Source organism: Microtus pennsylvanicus, chromosome 2, assembly GCF_037038515.1.
Source record: "Microtus pennsylvanicus isolate mMicPen1 chromosome 2, mMicPen1.hap1, whole genome shotgun sequence".
NCBI lineage: Eukaryota > Metazoa > Chordata > Mammalia > Rodentia > Cricetidae > Microtus > Microtus pennsylvanicus.
The window spans coordinates 4,700,942-4,718,191 of record NC_134580.1 but is presented as its reverse complement, the minus strand read 5'-3'; the positions used below and the strand labels follow the sequence as shown (position 1 = coordinate 4,718,191).

At 50.8% G+C, this 17,250-nt stretch overlaps 3 protein-coding genes across 4 annotated transcripts; 1 reads left to right on the top strand and 2 right to left on the bottom strand.

The window, feature by feature from the left end:
* Positions 1–59: 59 nt before the first annotated feature.
* Maf1 (MAF1 negative regulator of RNA polymerase III) lies at positions 60–2,938 on the bottom strand. Of its 2 annotated transcripts, XM_075959636.1 has the most exons (9): positions 2,801–2,915; positions 2,199–2,269; positions 1,889–2,020; positions 1,654–1,782; positions 1,417–1,582; positions 1,171–1,292; positions 969–1,088; positions 720–854; positions 60–588 (listed from the first exon to the last, which is right to left on the bottom strand). In XM_075959636.1, exons 3-9 carry the CDS (start codon positions 1,969–1,971, stop codon positions 567–569), a joined length of 777 nt encoding a protein of 258 aa, XP_075815751.1. In that variant the 5' UTR covers positions 1,972–2,020; positions 2,199–2,269; positions 2,801–2,915; the 3' UTR covers positions 60–566. The 2 variants fall into 2 exon arrangements, with proteins under 2 accessions (XP_075815751.1, XP_075815750.1); XM_075959635.1 differs by lacking the exon at positions 2,199–2,269 and having other exon boundaries at positions 2,801–2,938.
* A 723-nt stretch (positions 2,939–3,661) lies between these two features.
* On the top strand, positions 3,662–10,121 carry Sharpin (SHANK associated RH domain interactor). The gene is made up of 9 exons (XM_075959633.1): positions 3,662–3,958; positions 4,199–4,373; positions 7,741–7,869; positions 7,945–8,086; positions 8,173–8,281; positions 8,363–8,516; positions 8,590–8,705; positions 8,805–8,933; positions 9,005–10,121. The coding sequence occupies exons 1-8, from the start codon at positions 3,761–3,763 to the stop codon at positions 8,919–8,921; spliced, it is 1,140 nt and encodes a 379-aa protein (XP_075815748.1). The 5' UTR covers positions 3,662–3,760; the 3' UTR covers positions 8,922–8,933; positions 9,005–10,121.
* A 329-nt stretch (positions 10,122–10,450) lies between these two features.
* Cyc1 (cytochrome c1) lies at positions 10,451–12,858 on the bottom strand. Its single transcript, XM_075959634.1, has 7 exons — positions 12,684–12,858; positions 11,896–12,092; positions 11,686–11,812; positions 11,440–11,597; positions 11,193–11,353; positions 10,819–10,919; positions 10,451–10,737 (listed from the first exon to the last, which is right to left on the bottom strand). The coding sequence occupies exons 1-7, from the start codon at positions 12,810–12,812 to the stop codon at positions 10,633–10,635; spliced, it is 978 nt and encodes a 325-aa protein (XP_075815749.1). The 5' UTR covers positions 12,813–12,858; the 3' UTR covers positions 10,451–10,632.
* Positions 12,859–17,250: the final 4,392 nt, after the last annotated feature.

Here is a 17,250-nt window from a genome sequence, read left to right as displayed (position 1 = left end):
CCCCCCCCCCGACGCAGGCCCCGCCCCCGACGCAGGCCCCGCCCCCACTTCCATGTTCCTTCGAAGTCACAGAAACTTTTATTGGAAATGAATGAGCTGCAGCAAAGTGACACTCAGTGCATGTGGCCCACCTGGTAAGGTGGGGGGCAAAAGTGGGCACCAGGGTCTGGTCCAAGACCAGACCCTATAAAACACTGGGCACCGCTTACAGGGCCTCAAGTCTCTGGCCCTTAGAGCTGGAGTGTACAGGCCCAATAAGAAATACAAAAATAAACTCTGTGATCGAGCTGTCCTGTCTGTGGCAGGCTGGCGGTGCACAGCAGTCACTTTCTATCCGGCCCTGTGCTGTCTAATCCAGCCACAGCATGGGCAGTAAGAGCCTGCAGGGGTGAGTGGACGTCCACAGGCTGAAACCAAAGGGCTAGGCAGGTATAGCCTTGGGCAGCGCCAGGATGGCGGCAGTGCCAGGGTGTAGCCAGCATCTGGGGAGGCTCTGGAACTCCGTAGGTAGACAAGTTCAGGCATTGGTCGAAGCCGGATGAAGCTGAGACCTCTGCTTCTCCGCATCACATACAGATCACTGGAACTCTAGGCAGAAGTTGGCACAGAGTAGGACTTCAGGAGGTACCACCCAGACCAGGCCAAGAACCCTGATTTTTCCCACCCACTCCAGGCTCTAGAGTTCGGAGCTATGGCTGTAGCCTCCACCACCACCACACCTGTCTTCCTCCATGGTGCTGGTCTCCTCCGCCCTGCCTTCACTGCCTCCACGTCCACTCTCTTCATCAACCTCCTCTGCTCCCAGTTCCAAGTCCAGTGCATTGCCTGCCTCTGAGGGCGTGTAGGTGGAGCCACTGGGTGGGGAGAGAGATACCAGTCTTAGGACCAGCTACTCAGGCCTTCTCAGGGAGAACAGACCCAGTTAAGGAACAGGGGGCTGGAGAAAGGGACGTGGCAATGGTACCAACCTGATGGAGCGGCAGCTAAAGAAGACAATTCGTTTAAGACGCTTGTTGTAAAAGAAATAATTGAATGACCAGAGGCTTCCGTCTTCCCCAAAGGGGTCTGAGTCCAGATCTGGGTTATAGCTGAAGAGGGAAGAAAGCAGAGGTATGAGGCTCCCACTGCCACACACCCCTGCCACGTCTACCTGCAAAGATGTGAGCCCACCTGTAAATGTCACATTCGGCTAAGCAGATTTCCTCATCCACCGCATTCCACAGCTGCGGCTTCAGGGCCTTGAAGTCTTCCCGAACTGCTGAGAACAGGCTGCAGTTGACGGCATTTACCACCTACGGCGGGTTACAATAGGGATGACAAGGGGCCAGGATGGCAGGTGGAACCCAAGAACCTACTCAAAGTGGGGAGGGCGATGGTCATGACTACAAGGTTCTGGGTCCCTCTTCCCATCCTTACCCAGCTAAGGCTGGGCTCTCGGCTGAATTCATGGCTTCTGGCTGTGCTGAAGTCATAGTCTGGCCTGAAGGACTCATTGAGTGTAGCAATCAGATAGAAGAGGGTCTTGCGACTGCACTTGTCACTCAGAGGGCTTTCATCCTCGCCACCCTGGCTCTTGCTCAATCTGAACAGAGATAAATGTCAGGCTTGCCCACCATTCCACATACCCCCAAAGGTAGGCTCCACTCAGCTTACCTGCTGGGACTGAGGCCTGAAGTCTGGGGTGGGGACAGTGCCTCCAACACATGCGGCTGGCCCTCCTGGCAGAACTGCTTGAACATGTGTTTATCATCTCCTGCCATCTTACACGAGTAGCTTTCAATCCTACAAAATTCAGGCAGGATCATGGAGCACGCCGACCCCAAGCAGTTAACTCAGGGGATAAGATGGTGGCTTCCGAGAGTCTGATCCCAAGAGCCTCCAGCCTCACCTGCCAATAATATGGGCATCTCCAGTCTCCACTGTCAACTGCGAGTTGATGGCCTCAAAGCTGGAGTTCTCCAGTAGCTTCATGTCCTTTGGGCGGGGGCTTCTCGTGCCAGAGGGACTAGTGCAGTGCTACCTGAGAATGCGGGAAGCCAGGTTTGGCTGCCTAGCTCCAAAGGCTCTGCCTGCAGCCTTCCCACCCACTAGTAGAGCACTGTTTGCAGTTGGGTCTGGCTGAGTCCATCTGGCAGCTCCTCTCCTTCCCCTTACCTGCCCCTGAGCACTCAGCATTGGCAGGGAAATGATCCTATTACCTGAGAATGGCAAGACCAGGGTCCAGCTCAACTCCAACTCCTCCTACATGCTGCAAGAGTCCTGGAGGTGGCTGGGAGTGGGAGGTGGGGAATGGATGAGAGGGCCACCCTGTATTCTGCTCACTCTCAAAGTGTTGGAAAGTCCCTCTCTCTACGTTCCCTACCCAAATTGGCACTCTGCAGACACCCTTAGACTGTACTAAGGGCCTCAATCAGGCTAAGAACCTGTAATCTGGTTCGGAACCGGGCACCTGGGGCTTGAGCCCCCGGTTCTATGGGTTGCTTCGCTGTTTCCAGGCGAGAAGAGGAAACCCATTAGTTCTTCAGTTCCATTTGCAATTATGCCTAATTCTCTCTTTGTACGCAAACCTCCATAGGTTCAGGCCAGCACTCTCCTGGCATTGCCGCCCAGGGAGCAGAGAGACGCCATCCGATTCGTAAGGGGAAACTACAAGCCCCAGGAGGCAGTGCACCAAGAGAGGCGCTCGGGCTAGGCAGCGGCAAAACTACAAGTCCCATGAGGCAATGCACAGGCGCGAGCCCTGCCGGGGACTGTGGTTCCCGCAGTCCGGGACCGCTTGGAGCACAAGGCGGACACCCACCTGCCAGGAATTGGCTAGATCAAGCCAGGCTAGCCGGGTTGCTTAGCGTCGGTGCTGAGATGACGACGGCACGGGCTGCGCGCGGCGCGGGCTCCTCAGGACTGGAGGGCGGCGCCGCGGCCTCCACTCGGGCCGCACTGTATCCGGGGGAAGAAGCTTCGCGGCGACGTCCCGTTACTCCAGGCCCTGTCGGCCCATACGGGCTGCAGCCGCGACATAGCCTCGCCCCCCTGCAGCACTCGCTTTTGCGACTGACCTGCCGCGGACCGCCACAGATCGCACCAGACAGCGAACGAAACAGCGACCTCCGCCTCCCCCGGCCCGACAACAACAAGCGGCCGACAGGTCCGGCCCCACTCCTCTGAATGGTTCGCTCCGACCTCAGGATCCAGACCGCGACAAGCCATTGGGGAAATTCTCCGCCACTCAACTTTATCTTCCCCTCCTACTGGCTGTGTAGCTTGTCTGTCTCGCCCTCGCTTACGAACCCGCCTCCCCTCTTAGTGTTCATTGGTTAGGGCAGCCCCGCCCCGCCCTCGGGGGGGGCAACCCTTTTCCCAGGGTGGAACAGACTCACCAGCGTCTGGTGTGTGTGTGGATTGGGGTCCTGCTCCTGCCGGGTACTGGTGTTGGTGTTGCCTTACGTCGGGCAGCGGCTGTCGCCCGTGCGAACCTTTGAGAAAAGTCCATCCTTCATTTTGTGACCGGTGTCTGGTCTCTGACACTGTCCCCGGGCCCAGCTCAAACGTGACTAGCGTGCCTGGAGGTTGGACCTTCTCTATCCCTGAGCACAGCGGGCCGTCGAGCTCAGGTAGTGCGCGACCCTGGGTCCTTCATGTTCTCCGCGCTTGACGCATCCGGAACCTAGGCCCATAGCCCGAGTTTCTGGTCGGCGGAAGCGCTCGACAGCTCCGTATCACGGAAGCGCTCTCGGAGGGTCAGGACTCTGCCGCACCAGATATGGCGCCGCCCGCCGGCGGGGCTGCAGCAGCTGCAAACCCTAGTTCGCCTGCGGTGCTCCTTGCAGTGCAGGCCGCGGTGAGACCGCTGGGCGCCGGGCACGACACCGAGGCGCAGCTACGGAGGCTGCAGTTAAGCGCCGACCCTGAGCGTCCTGGGCGCTTCCGGCTGGGGCTGTTGGGCACCGGGCCAGGGGCGGTGAGTGTGGGCCGGGACAGTGGAGTCAAGCGTCTCCATTCCCCTGCCAACTGTCCTTAAGCAGTTACTTTTCTTTGCTTGTCTGTGAAAATGGGGTTAATGCTTTACAAACTCTCATGAGAAATTGGTACGATAACAGGAAAGAAAGGCTTAGGACGGTAAAAATGACCTCTTGTTTTCTTTTCCTTTGATCTTGGCTAAAGATGAGGACTACTGACCCAGCATACTCTCCCTCTTCAGGTCAGTTTAGAATGGCCCTTGGAGTCCATTTGCTATACAGTGCGTGGACCTAACCAACACGAGCTGCAGCCTCCGCCGGGAGGGCCTGGAACCTTCAGTGTGCACTTCCTCAACTCCCAGGAAGCACAGCAGTGGGCAGCACTGGTGCGAGATGCCACCGCGGAGGGACAAAATGGTCAGTGTCGTGGAATAAATGCAGGCCTCTTAGTCGTGGGTAGGGACAGTGATGGGAGAAGCTGGGCGTCTAGGAAGGCTTCCAAGTGGAAGAAAGTGGAGAAAATGAGAGGTTCAAGAGCTGACACCTGGAATACCAGACAAGTGTGAAAAGGAAGAGCAAGCCCTGCTGCAGGGCCAAAAGTTCAAGAACAGCATTTTGTTCAGTGGAAAAATAACAGGTTCAGGTCTGTGCTACTAAAGACAGACTCTCTAGTCATATAGAGTGGTGTAGCCAAGGTTAGAAAAAAAGACCCGAGGACCTTAGGAGAGGAAATTAGATAGGTTTTATGGTTGTTAAACTGGAAGAATTAGTGGTTAAAATGGAGATAGAGGGACCAGTTAGTGTGAGGCTTGTACACAGTGCCTGCTTGGGAAAGCACGGACATGGCTGGGGCTCTGGAGAGGTCAGCCTAAGTCTGAGAGGGAAGCATAGAGAAAAAGACGGCCTTGCATGTGGACCAGTGATTCTCAACCTTCCTATTTCTGCTACCCTTTAATATAGTTCCTCATGTTGTCGTGATCTCTAACCATAAAATTACTTCATAACTGTAATTTTGCTACTGTTATGAGTCATAATGTAAATATCTGTGTTTTCCAATGGTCTTAGGTGACCCCTGTGAAACAGTCATTTGACCCCACCCAAAGGGGTCGTGACCCATAGGGTGAGAACCACTGATGTAGCCTGTGCCCTAAGGAGATATAGGGCAGCTTACAAATAAGACCTGAGGAAAAACTGCTAGAGGGGCAGGGGTAACTCAGCATTGAGGAAGACTTTCAAGTCATTTATTTACCGGATGTTTATGTAGTCCTTGCTTTAGACTATTCACTGTGACAAGTGTGTAGCCCAGGCGGATATCAAACTCACTATCTAGCCCAAGCTGACTTTGAACTGTTAATGATTCACTTACATCTGTACCCAGTGTTGATACAGATGTGTACTACCCAACTGCGGAACTCTCTTTTTTCCTTTGTGTGTGTATATGTGGTATGTATGTATGTATGCAGGCATACATGTGCATGGCATGTATGGAAGTCAGAGGACAACCTTGGGTGTTAGTCCTCACTTTCCATCTTGTTTGAGACAGAGTCTCTGCTGTTAGCTACTTTATAAGTCAGACTAGTTTCCCTAACTCCCATGAAGTTTCTGCTTAGTCTCTTTATCTCCCATCTTACCATAGAAACATTGGGGTAACAGACACACACTTCCAAGCTTGGCTTTATTTGGTTTGGGGGGATTTAAATTCTTCCTATATGAAAAGCACTTTAAGCTGGATGGCATGGCGCAGGCCTTTAATACCAGCACTCGGGAGGCAGAATCAGGCGGATCTCTGAGGCTAGCCTTGTCTAGAATAAGTTCCAGGACAGCCAGGGCTACACAGAAAAATCCTGTCTCAAAAACAAAACAAAATAGTACTTTTTTTTTTTTTTGGTTTTTTTGAGGCAGGGTTTCTATGTGGTTTTGGAGCCTGTCCTGGAACTAGCTCTTGTAGACCAGGCTGGTCTTGAACTCACAGAGATCCGCCTGCCTCTGCCTCCCAAGTGCTGGGATTAAAGGCATGCGCCACCACCGCCCGGCACAAAATAGTACTTTAACCTGCTGAACTCTCTCTCCCCGACCTTCCTGGGCACTTTTTTATTTTTTTAATTATTTATTTATTATGTATACAATGTTCTGTCTGCATGTATGCCTGCCCACCAGAAGAGGGCACCAGATCTCATAAATGATTGTGAACCACCATGTGGTTGCTGGGAATTGAACACAGGACCTCTGGAAGAGCAGCCAGTGCTTAACCTCTGAGCCATCTTTCCAGCCCCTTCCTGGGAACTTTTCAATTTTTTAGATTAAAATGTTTTATATGTGTGAATCTTTTCTCTACATGCATGCATGTCTTTGCACCATGTGCATGCCTAGTGTCCTTGAAGGCTAGGAGAAGGCATCAGATCCCCAGGGACTGGAGTTAGAGATGGTTGTGAGCTTTCATGTGGTTGTTGAGAACTGCACCCCAGTTCCCTGGAAGTGGAACAAGTGCTCTTAACCACTGATCCAGTTCTCCAGCCTGTGGACACTTTTTTTATTATGATCCAAACTTCTAATTTGCCCTCCTTAGAACTTTAATTTTTAGAATAAATAAACTTCAATTAGATGGTAGAAGGAATGAGAAAGCTGGGAGGGAAGGCTGCTACTTAAAATAGGATCTCCTTGGGTGTGCTGGCATACATCTTTAGTTCTAGCACTTGGGAGGTAGAGACTGGTGGATCTCTGTGAGTTCAAAGGCCAGCCTAATCTGCATAGTTCCAGAACAGCCAGGGCTATGTAGAGAGACTCTTTCAAAAACAAAACAAACAAAAAAGTAAATAACCAAAAGAAATAAGGTCTTAAAGTCTTCTTGAAGAATGAAATTAAAAGAATATGGCTTAAGTTTCATGGCCCAAAATGCAAGAAGTACAAATTCTCCAAGGGAAACTTGTGCAAGTGACCTTCAGAATTCAGGCAAAGTTCTTGAAAAGCTCTACCCATCTCAGTGGTGACATGGTTCAGGGTATCAAGGGCCTAGGTCATTATGGGAGCTATCATGACTGGGTGGGGATCCCTTATTGCAGTGTGCTGGCTTTCAGGAGATAAGTAGAAACAGCAGTATATCAAGTTCTCTAAGGATGCCAGAACAAACAGTGTAGTATTCTCTGTAGATTAGAGAGCCAGAAGACTCCTGAGGGTACTGAGAGGGGGTCACTGACTACAGGTCTGCTGCTGGGCAGGAAATGGCAAGCCCCCATCTGAGGGGTTGCTTTGATTCTGCTAAACAGGAGATGCACAGGTGGGACCAGCTGGCAGAAGGGTTCATAAAGATTAATACAAAGGGGAGTGGGAACTGGAACTGATATGTAAAATGAAAAAATAGTTTTTTAATAAATTTAAAAAAATGATACCAAGGATGAATCAGATATAGCACTGGTACCAGAATTCAGGCAGGATTTCTGAGGATTTTTCTTTTAATTTTACATATAAATATTTTCTCTGTGTGTGTTTGTACCAGTGTACTTGGTGCCCCAGAGGCCAGGTCATTGGATCCCTTGAAATGGAGAGTTACAGGTAGTTGTTAGTTTATGGGAACCAAACCAGGGTGTTCTGCGAGAGCATCAGACGCTCTGAAATGTTGATCCATCTCTGTCCAGCTGAGAGTTTTTGTTGTTTTGAGGGCCAAGATTGGGAGAGGAAGGCTTAGCCTGAATTATGGCCTAAGGATAGTGTGGTCAGGCCAAGAACGCAAAGGTCCTAAAATCCTGAGGATAGAGACCACTAGCCTACCCCGTATCTTCTCTCTTAGGCAATGGCAGCCAAGCCCCAGCCCCAGAAATGTGCCCCCTTTCTCCACCATGTTCTTCTGTGGCTCAAATATCTAAAGCAACCCAACCTGAGGTGGATCTTCCTCAAAGTTCTGGAAACTTGAAAAAAGGTAAGGACAGACTGGAGGGACTTGGGAGAGCTATGGCTGGTGTCTGGTTGTGATAGTTGTCTTTTCTACCCGTAGAAGAGCTGGCTACACGCCTGGCCCAGGCCATTGCAGATGGAGATGAGAAAGAAGCAGCTCATGTGGCAGCAATCCTGGCCCAGCATCATGTGGCTCTCAATGTCCAGCTCATGGAGGCCTGGTTCCCACCAGGTCCCATCAGGTAGAGCCTGATCTTGCATTGCTTACTCTGTCCTCCTGACCCTCCTAGGTTAACTGTCCAACCCTCTGATCTACATTTTGACATAGGTTGCAAGTCACAGTTGAAGATGCCACATCTGTTTTGTCTTCTGCATCATCTGCCCATGTCTCACTGCAGATCCACCCACACTGCTCCATTGCAGCCCTCCAGGAAAAGGTGAGCATGGGGCACTGGGAATCTTACATGTATAGCATGGATCCTAGGTAACACTGCCTGGCCCTGATGTTCTGGCCTCAGGTGTTCTCAGAGTTCGGTTTCCCGCCAGCTGTGCAGCGCTGGGTCATTGGGCGGTGCCTATGTGTGCCTGAACGAAGCCTTGCTTCCTATGGGGTCTCGCAAGATGGGGACCCTGCTTTTCTCTACTTGCTTTCAGCCCCCCGAGAAGCTTCAGGTTAGTTCTTAATGGTGGTAAGAGAGGTGGGGTGTAGTTTTGAGATGGCCCTGAGCCTTTTCCTCTGTCACAGGACATAGCCCTCAACATTCCAAGATGGATGGGAAATCAGGATGCTTGTTTCCTCAGTCATTGGAGCAGCCTCACACCCTCCAGCCAGCCAGTTCCAGTCTCCCCAATCCCCCTCAGGTGGGCAAATAACCAGAGCCTCTGGGAGTGGGCTAGATATGGGCAGCTGTGGGCACTGGAAGGAGCTGGGATGCATCAACGGTCTTCCCATCTTCCCAGCCTGGCTGGTCTTGCCCTTCCTGCACCTTCATCAATGCCTCAAACCGCCCTGGCTGTGAGATGTGTAGCACCCAAAGGCCCTGTACTTGGGATCCCCTTACTACGTCCTCCACCTAGAAGACACCAAAGGTATAAGAGGTTGGGTAGAGATGAGGGGATACAATATAGAACAAATAGAAATAACCTATCTTCTTCTCCAGGTTACAGAGACAATGGCCCTCCTGTCACAGGCCCAAGTCACTGTACCACCACCACTCAAACGTCGCAGGGGACCTCTGCTTGTTGGGGACAGAGATGCACTGTTTTTTTGTTTGTTTATTTTTTCGAGACAAGGTTTCTCTGTGGTTTTGGAGCCTGTCCTGGAACTAGCTCTTGTAGACCAGGCTGGTCTCGAACTCACAGAGATCCACCTGCCTCTGCCTCCCGAGTGCTGGAATTAAAGGCGTGTGCCACCACCGCCCGGCCAGAGATGCACTGTTAAGGAACAAGGGCCACAAGCCAGTAATTAAAGACACACAAGAACCAGCCTGTGTCCTAGTCTTGATGCAGAGCTATACTAGTCCAGCTGCCTGGGAGCAAGGAAACAAGATTCTACCCCTCAGTTGCAGATGGAGCTCTCCAAACCACAACCAGAGTAGATTTAGACTAAAGTTCCAGTGGTCACAGATCATGGTACTAGGGTCTTTCCAGAGCCTTCAAGCCTACAGGGGCTCCTCAGACTGCTAATCTGCTAGGAGTTCCTCTCACTAACCCTGGTCCTTTGCTGCCCTTCTTGAATCCTATAATCCAATCACTATTTTCAGCTGTTTCAGCCGGTATGAAACCAGCAATGGACTGGGTATTTCTCCTTCACCAAAGGGATGCTTTAGCATGGGGAGTCATGCCTTTGTGATCCTGACAACCATCTGTCACCGCTCTTTATGAATAGAAGTGCTGCCGCTTTATGAATCTAGTCGTGGCCAGTTTGGCCTAGATGCCTAACTGCCCTGGAGACTACTAGGTGTCATTCCCTGATAAATACCAGACACTTTCACATATATTTGCAGCACAACCCTTTTATCTGTTCAGCCAAGACTAAGACATCCCAGATCCCCTCTGCCTGGCTACTCAACATTTCTGAGAACTTCCTCATCCCCCGCCCCGCCAAGATAGCACTGCTCCACCAGTGATGCTGCTCTAGGTCTTCCTGAAGATCTGAAGGCTCCCTGCTGCCATCAGTGTGGAAGTGGGAACCCCTTTCCAGCTCTGCCAAGGCACAGCCACTCTGTTGAACAGTGCAGTGCTGCTTTTTCGGAAATAAAATATTTTGAGACTGGGGGTAGGGCGGTGGTTGTTGCCACAGGTACGCCTTTGCACTACATTCACGCAGTGCCTTTGGAGACAAGAAGAGGGTTTCAGATCCCCTGGGACTGGAGTTGTGACTGCTGCAAACTGAACCTGGGTCCTCTAGAAAAGCAGCCAGCGCTCTTAACTGCTAAGCCATCTCTCTAACCTGAATGGTACTGCTCTTAGCAGCCAAGTTTTGCATTCTGGCCCACATTTATAATGCCCAGATACTAGATAAGGAAGGAACAATATAGCAGGGAAATATGGGTCCCAGGGCTCCTTGGTAATTTGGGTTTCAGTCATTGAATAGCTAAAATGTGTATGTTGAGAAACTTAATTTATTCCCACAATGAGGGCTGAAGGAAGATCAGAAGCAAGAGTCTGGTCTCCTACCCCATTTCCGTGTATCAGATGAAAAGGGGCTAGGCCTGAAAGGCCTAGGACTGTTCCTGGACTGCTGAGGGCTTGTTCAGGCAAGATGACAAGTAGATATTGGACAGGGTCACTTGGGTGGCCGGTATGCCAACTTTCGACTCTTCAGGACTGACCACTTATGCCGCTTCATGGCATAGGTCAGGGGCAGCAGCAAGCCCATCATCAACAACATCTGGGAACAAAGCAAGTTCAGAAAAGGTAGACAGGAAAGACCCCTTCCCTATGCCCACTGTGACCCTTCCCAACCCTTCACCTTGAGCCCCATGCGTTTCCGATGGTCATGTTCTGGCTCCGATGCCCATCGAAGGAAAGTGGCGACATCCTTGGCTATTTGCGACATGGTAGCTGGGGTGCCTGGGCCAAGGACAAATGGTGAGAGCTACCTTTGGGGGCTTGTGCCAATCCAGGGCAACCCTCTGTGCACTGTGCTCCAAAGAGGCAGGGACTGTCCATTACAAGGCTTTAAAAGGATAGGAACCCTACAGGACTATGAAGTTGTTCCCAAAGCCTTTTTAGTTATGTACAGTCAACAAACATTGCAGGTAAGAGGAGAACAGACCTCTAGACCCAGGAATATAAGGGAAGCTTGCTGGGAATAGGAAAGGACCCATGGTCAAGGACACTCACCATCATCATACTCCAAGACTTCATTGTAGATGGGAGGAGCCATGCCAATGGCCTGGCCAGGAAAGTAAGGGTTGAAGTACAGGCCTTCTCGCAATGACACCCCAGTGGGGGGCTCACAGTACCCAGTGAGCAAGGAGAATACATAGTCTTCACCACCATGCCTAGAAGCAGACCCGTGGCTCAGTCCTTACCACAAGGCTAATTTCCCTCCCTGTTTGTAGCCCTGCACTAAGGGCAGCCCATGTACCTAGCTCGCACGATGTAGCTGAGGTCTGGGGGTAAGGCTCCATTGTTAGCAGCTCTGGCAGCCTCAGGGTTGGGGTATGGTTTTGGAAAATAGTCAGACAGCTTCCCAGGCCTCATGAACATCTCCCCATCTTCATTAGGGCCATCCTGGACTTGCACCTGACACCAAAATTCCCATTACAGTCCTTCAATCCCTCACAGTAGAAGACCCAATCCCTGTATCCTCCACCTTCTCTTGGCCCCACACCTCCTCAGCCAGCGCCTTCGCTTCCTCCTCCGTGTAGCACACTCCCACCAGATGGCGGTAAGCCACATAATCCATGCTGTGGCAGGAAGAGCACACCTGCTTGTATACCTGGAAACCCCTACGGATGCTACAGAGAAAAAGGATGAGAGAAACTTAAGATTCCCGTTCACCCAGAAACGTCCACCCCCAACCCCGCCACTACACACCCACCTGGTGTGGTCCAAGGAGGAGAGGAGGCCACGGTGAGACCATGGGTAGCTGGGGGGGTGCAGCTCCAGGTCACTGGCACTCACAGCAGTATGCAGAGCCACAGCTAGCCCTGCACCCCCAGCAGCCAGCATGCCCAACGCTGACAGCATCACCTTCCGGCCCCGGGAGGGGCCAGACTTCGAGGACAAGGACACTGCCTGCAAGAGCCCCGCTCAGCACCTGCCAAGACCCCACCCGCCCACCTGGGGATCTGAATGGGCGCCCATTTCTTCCGCTCAGCCACCCAGCACTAGCCACCGCCCGCAGAGCGCCAGAGGCCCTCTGTCTGCCGCATCCCTTAGTGCAGCCGACTCCTCAGCCACAGCTCGGCTTTGTAGAGCAGGTGAGGAATGCTCTCGGAGCATGAACCGGGAGACAGGCCTAAGTGACCAAGAGTGCGGCAGCAGACCAAGGTCACCCGCAGCCGGCTGAGGTCAGGCTGGGGTCACTTCAGGCCATCAGCCAGGTCTAGACAGCTGGCTTCGGGAGTCGTTCTGGGCGAGCCCTTTGCAGCAATCTCCCGTCCCGACCCCACCACAGCCGGACCGTGGGATCAGACCAGCGTGCCCTGTCGCTCCGAGGCGTGGGCACCCAGCCTGGCTTCCCGAGTGCGCCGGCCCGTCAGTGGGGACCCTGCCGAGTCGTAGGAGGTACGTGGGGGACCGATGCCCGCGCGCACCCGGAGCCTCCCCGCCGTGACCTTCAGGGCTGAGGGGCGCGCGGTGGCCAAGGCCCGCGCCAGTACTCACCTGCGGTGTCCGTAATGGAAGATGCCGGGACCGCGCGCCGCCCAGCAGGCCCGGAGCATTTGCACCTGGAAGCCCCACGCCCCGGGGACCCAGCACCGACCGGCGAAGCGAAGCTGCCGCTGCCGCCATGTCGGCCCTCTTTAGTGCGGCCGCCGTTCCCGTCGGCCCGTGCGGGCGGACGAGAACTCAGACCGCGCGAGACAAGGCAGTGGGCGGGTCCAGGCGGAGCTGGTTCGGGAACTGTCCATCAGAGGTCCAGGGCTGCCCTTGTCCAGCTCTTCTAGTCCACTGGGAAATTACCGCTGAGCCTGGCCGCGACTCTCATTGCAGTAACAACATCTGTTTTGTTGTTGTTTGTGTTTGCTCTTTCTTTCTCGTTACGTCCGTCGTTGCAGCCGGCGAGTTTCTTTACTATAGTCCCAGGTTCTTCACCATGACTCCGTGGATCCCTCCCCTCCAGTTGAGTCTCTCGCAGGCTCCCAGAGATCTAATAAAAGTCGCTCGCCCGTCCAGGCCTAGTGCGGCGACTGTAGTGGCGACCGGGCGTAGAAACTCTCCCTGACCAAATTCCTTTTAAGCTTTCATACAAACTCCATATATAAACTCGACTTCCTCACTGAGAACATACCCCACGATTTGCTGTCCATCACAAAGCCGCGGCTCCCTCTGGATGTAAACTGCCTTTGATCGCCCAGGCATTGGCGCTTCTTTTTAAAAAAATCCAAATTGGTAACATGTGTGGGTGGTTTGGAGCTCTGCACTTCAGAAATTTCTTTGCCATTACTTTTAGGGTGACTCTAAAGATGAGTGTGACCACATGAAACAATTTATCTGATATATCTATCTTCTTTATTATTTATCATGTATAAAGTAATCTGCCTGAATGTCTGCCTGCAGGCCAGAAGAGGGCACCAGATCTCATTATGGATGGCTGTGAGCCACCATGTGGTTCCTGGGAATTGAACTCAGGACCTCTGGAAGAGCGGCTCTTAACCACTGAGCCATCTCTCCAGCCCGGATATATCAGTTTTCAAGAAATAAGAAAGCCTGACCTATAAATTGGAAATTATTAGAATTAGTCCCATGGAAATCCTGCCTTAGATTCAGAAATATAAGCCAACTTAGTGGAATTTCATACCCACTAAACTTTGCTGTAAGCAACAAAACGGATAGTGACCAAGTGCTGATCAGTGGCTTAGTTTTCTATTGCTGTGAAGAGACACCATGACCAAGGCAACTCAAAAGAAAACATTTAATTGGGGGCTTGCTTGCAGTCTCAGAGGGTGGGAAGCAGGGCGGCAGACAACATGCATGGTGCAGAGCAGAGCTGAGAGGTCATGTCCTAATCTGAGAGCTGGAGGCAGAGAGGCAGTGACTGGGTCTGACCTGAGCTTTTGAAACCTCAAAACCCACCTCCAATGATACAGCTCCAATAAGGCCAGGCCTTCTGATCCTTCCCATGACAGTTCCACCAACTAGGGATCAACTATTTAAATACATGAGCCTCTGGGGGCCAGTCTCATTTAACCAACACAATATGTAGAGAAATTGGAGTCATAAGACGGTTCTGGTGGGAACCTAAGGTGATTTAACTCATTTGAAAAATAGTTTGGCAGTTGACACAAGTACTGTATGACCCAGTGTCATGATTGTCACCTCTGTAGATGAGCTGTCATTTCTCTTTCTCAAGAGGTTTCTCTTTTTCAAACTGAATCTTTATTAATTTTGATGTTATCCATAGCCTTTCTTCTCCTGTGAAAACAAGAGCAAAACCCCTTCCCAAATGTTTCCATTCTCCCAGAGAGATACTCTATCTGGTAACTTATCATAAATTTTTGACAGATTTTGATTGTCAATTTTAACAGTATGAATTCTTTTAGACATTTTTAGCACCCTTTTATAAGATTTGAATTTTGCCTGTCAAATTGATGTTATCCTTTTTAATGGCATTAATTTTTCAGCTAGCTTTTGATTTTCAATAGTATAAATAAACCCTGTCAGCTAGCTGTTCATTCTTAGTCTGCAAAGTGCCTCATTCTTGACTTTGTTATCAAACCATTTCTGAAAGGATATAACATGAAGAATAAAGCTAAGTCCGATTATCACAAAAATGGGCATACCAGAAAAAACACATAATGCTTGTAGAATACCATCCAGAGTAGAAAGAAAAAAAGGTTATTAAATTCCTGGGTGGTGAAATTGTCTGTCATTATACAATGTTTACATTTATTTATTTATTATTAACCGTTATGAGTTTTTGGTAAATTGCTGAAGGTATAATATTTTACTGGCCAGCAGGTGTCGAGGTTGTGGGCTTTTGGTGGAGAAATGGACCAGGGACCCTGTGAACAGTCTCGCTTGGATCTGCTGTAGTGGCGGCTTAAACAGTATCGGGTGAAGAACAATTAATTCCATACTCAGAGAGGCTTTTTTGGTGGCCAGAACATCTAGGAACCCAGAGCTTGCAAGCCGCAAACCCAAACTGGAAAGCCAGTTTGTAAGCGGGAAAGCTGCGTGGGTGGGTAGGCTGTGGGGAAATTGCCATGTTGCTCAGGTGCAGAGGTTTTAAGCCATGCGGGCCAGGGTCGCAGACCTTCTGAGCTGTCCCGGGTCCGTGCTCTACCCTGCTCCAACCCATGTAGACACCAGGTGTAGTTGATTATAATAAAGTTGTCCCACACTAGCTCGGAATGGAGTATAATAAAGGTCTCTTTATTTAGGCGTAGACCCACAGATCAGCAGTCCTCTGCATGAGAGGCAAACAGGAACTGAATCCAGCAGCCAAGGGGCTCACTCACGCCCCTACCTCTGCACTTATAGTACCAAAGATCACACCCAAAGTGGGCCAGCATCCCAAAGGCCATTGGCTGAAGGCGGTCCCATGGCATTAGTTTGTCCCCTCCAGCACATGTCCTTTGCTGTGCAGCAGCATGGGCTTCCCAGTTTTTCAGGCAGCTCACTTCCCGCAGGACCTTGTTGATCTCTCCTCTGCTCCATTCCATAGCCAGTTCCTTTCTGTTCAGGTCTTGGACTAGAGAGGCCATCCTTGCAGTGCAGGAAACTGTTACTGTCGTCTCAAGGATACATCTTGCCTAGAAGGCCAGCTATCATCAAAATGCCTGCTGTCCTACCTGTCCTCTGCTGAGAGCAAGCACTCAGGAAACACAGGCAGAAAAATAAAAGCACTGAACAAGAGAATCCAGGTTCCCACAAACATTAGTGCAGAGTTGACCCCCTGGTACCTCTCCCATCTCCCCTGGTTTTCTGGGTTTAGTGGGGACTCAGAATGTGGCTGCTGAGGATGGCCCTTAGTCTCTTTCTGGGATTTCCTTCCTGAACTCTTTCCTCCTTACTCCCCTCCTCTCTCCCCATTCAGCAAATGAATATCCTGCCTTTGCTTGGCTTTATGCTGGAACCTTGCTGGGGGGAAAAAAGGAAAACAGTTTCTGTAGTGCTAATACCCTGGTATGTGAAGGCTAGCAGTAACCAAATGAGAACACCTCCCCAAGTCCTTGCAATTATATGACACATCCAATAAGATCTCTGATTAAACAATAAGCTGGAATCAAGTGATATCTCTAACTTCCCCGTTACCTCTGGATTACTCAGATGCAGCTACCTAGGTATACTCTAGTGGGGATCCAAGAGCTTTGGCTAATGTTTCTATCTCCAGGTTCCAGAACAGTGGTCTGTGGATTGGGAGATAGATGCAGGAGCAGGAATTCAAGGCTCGGCTGTATAGGGAGTTGGAGACTGTCTCAAAGAGCAAATAAAAGCTAGGCCCATAACCAAAAAGTCAAAACAAAACAAAATAAATAAAATCCAGGACATAGTTATGTGATTTGTGAGTTACACACACACACACACACACACACACACACACACACACACACAAAAACACACACGTTTTCCATGTAAGTTCTCATGATCCCAGTCTCCGTTCTCAGTATGGGGATACACCAGAGTTAAGCTTTCCTTATAGCTATTATCCCCAAAACCCAATATTTCTAAACTTGCTCAGCTTGCACCCTATGGGTCTTTAAATAAACTGTACTTCCTACTGAGTGATAATTAGTTAGGAATCACCACATACAAGGTAGAATTTGTTCCTCTCCCCAAGCTAGGCCTTGTTCAGGAATCTAGAGCACCCTGCTGTCACCCACCGCACCCACCTCCACCCCAGCAGTACACTATGTCCCAACTTTCAGACTTGTGTTCCAACCGTAACTTCAGAAAGCAAAAGTGGGCCAAAGAGTGGTCTCTCTGGGGAAGGACTCTTCTCTGAAGGTGCCCTTATTTCCACCCCTCTAGCCATAACACACCATGACTGTGTCCCACTGAGTAGGCCTAGTAGTTTCATTCAGGGTGATCTGGTGACATCCAAGTTGGATTCTAAACTAAAAAAGGCAAAATGGAATGTCAAGGGGCAAGTACAACTGTGCCAGCCCCCACAGGACACATCTCGGCCTTTACACCTCTTCCTGTCACGTCTCAATTATACCTTTATACCCTTTATGGGTATCAAAGACACAGGCCAGGCTCAGAATACGCCAGCCTCAAGATGTGT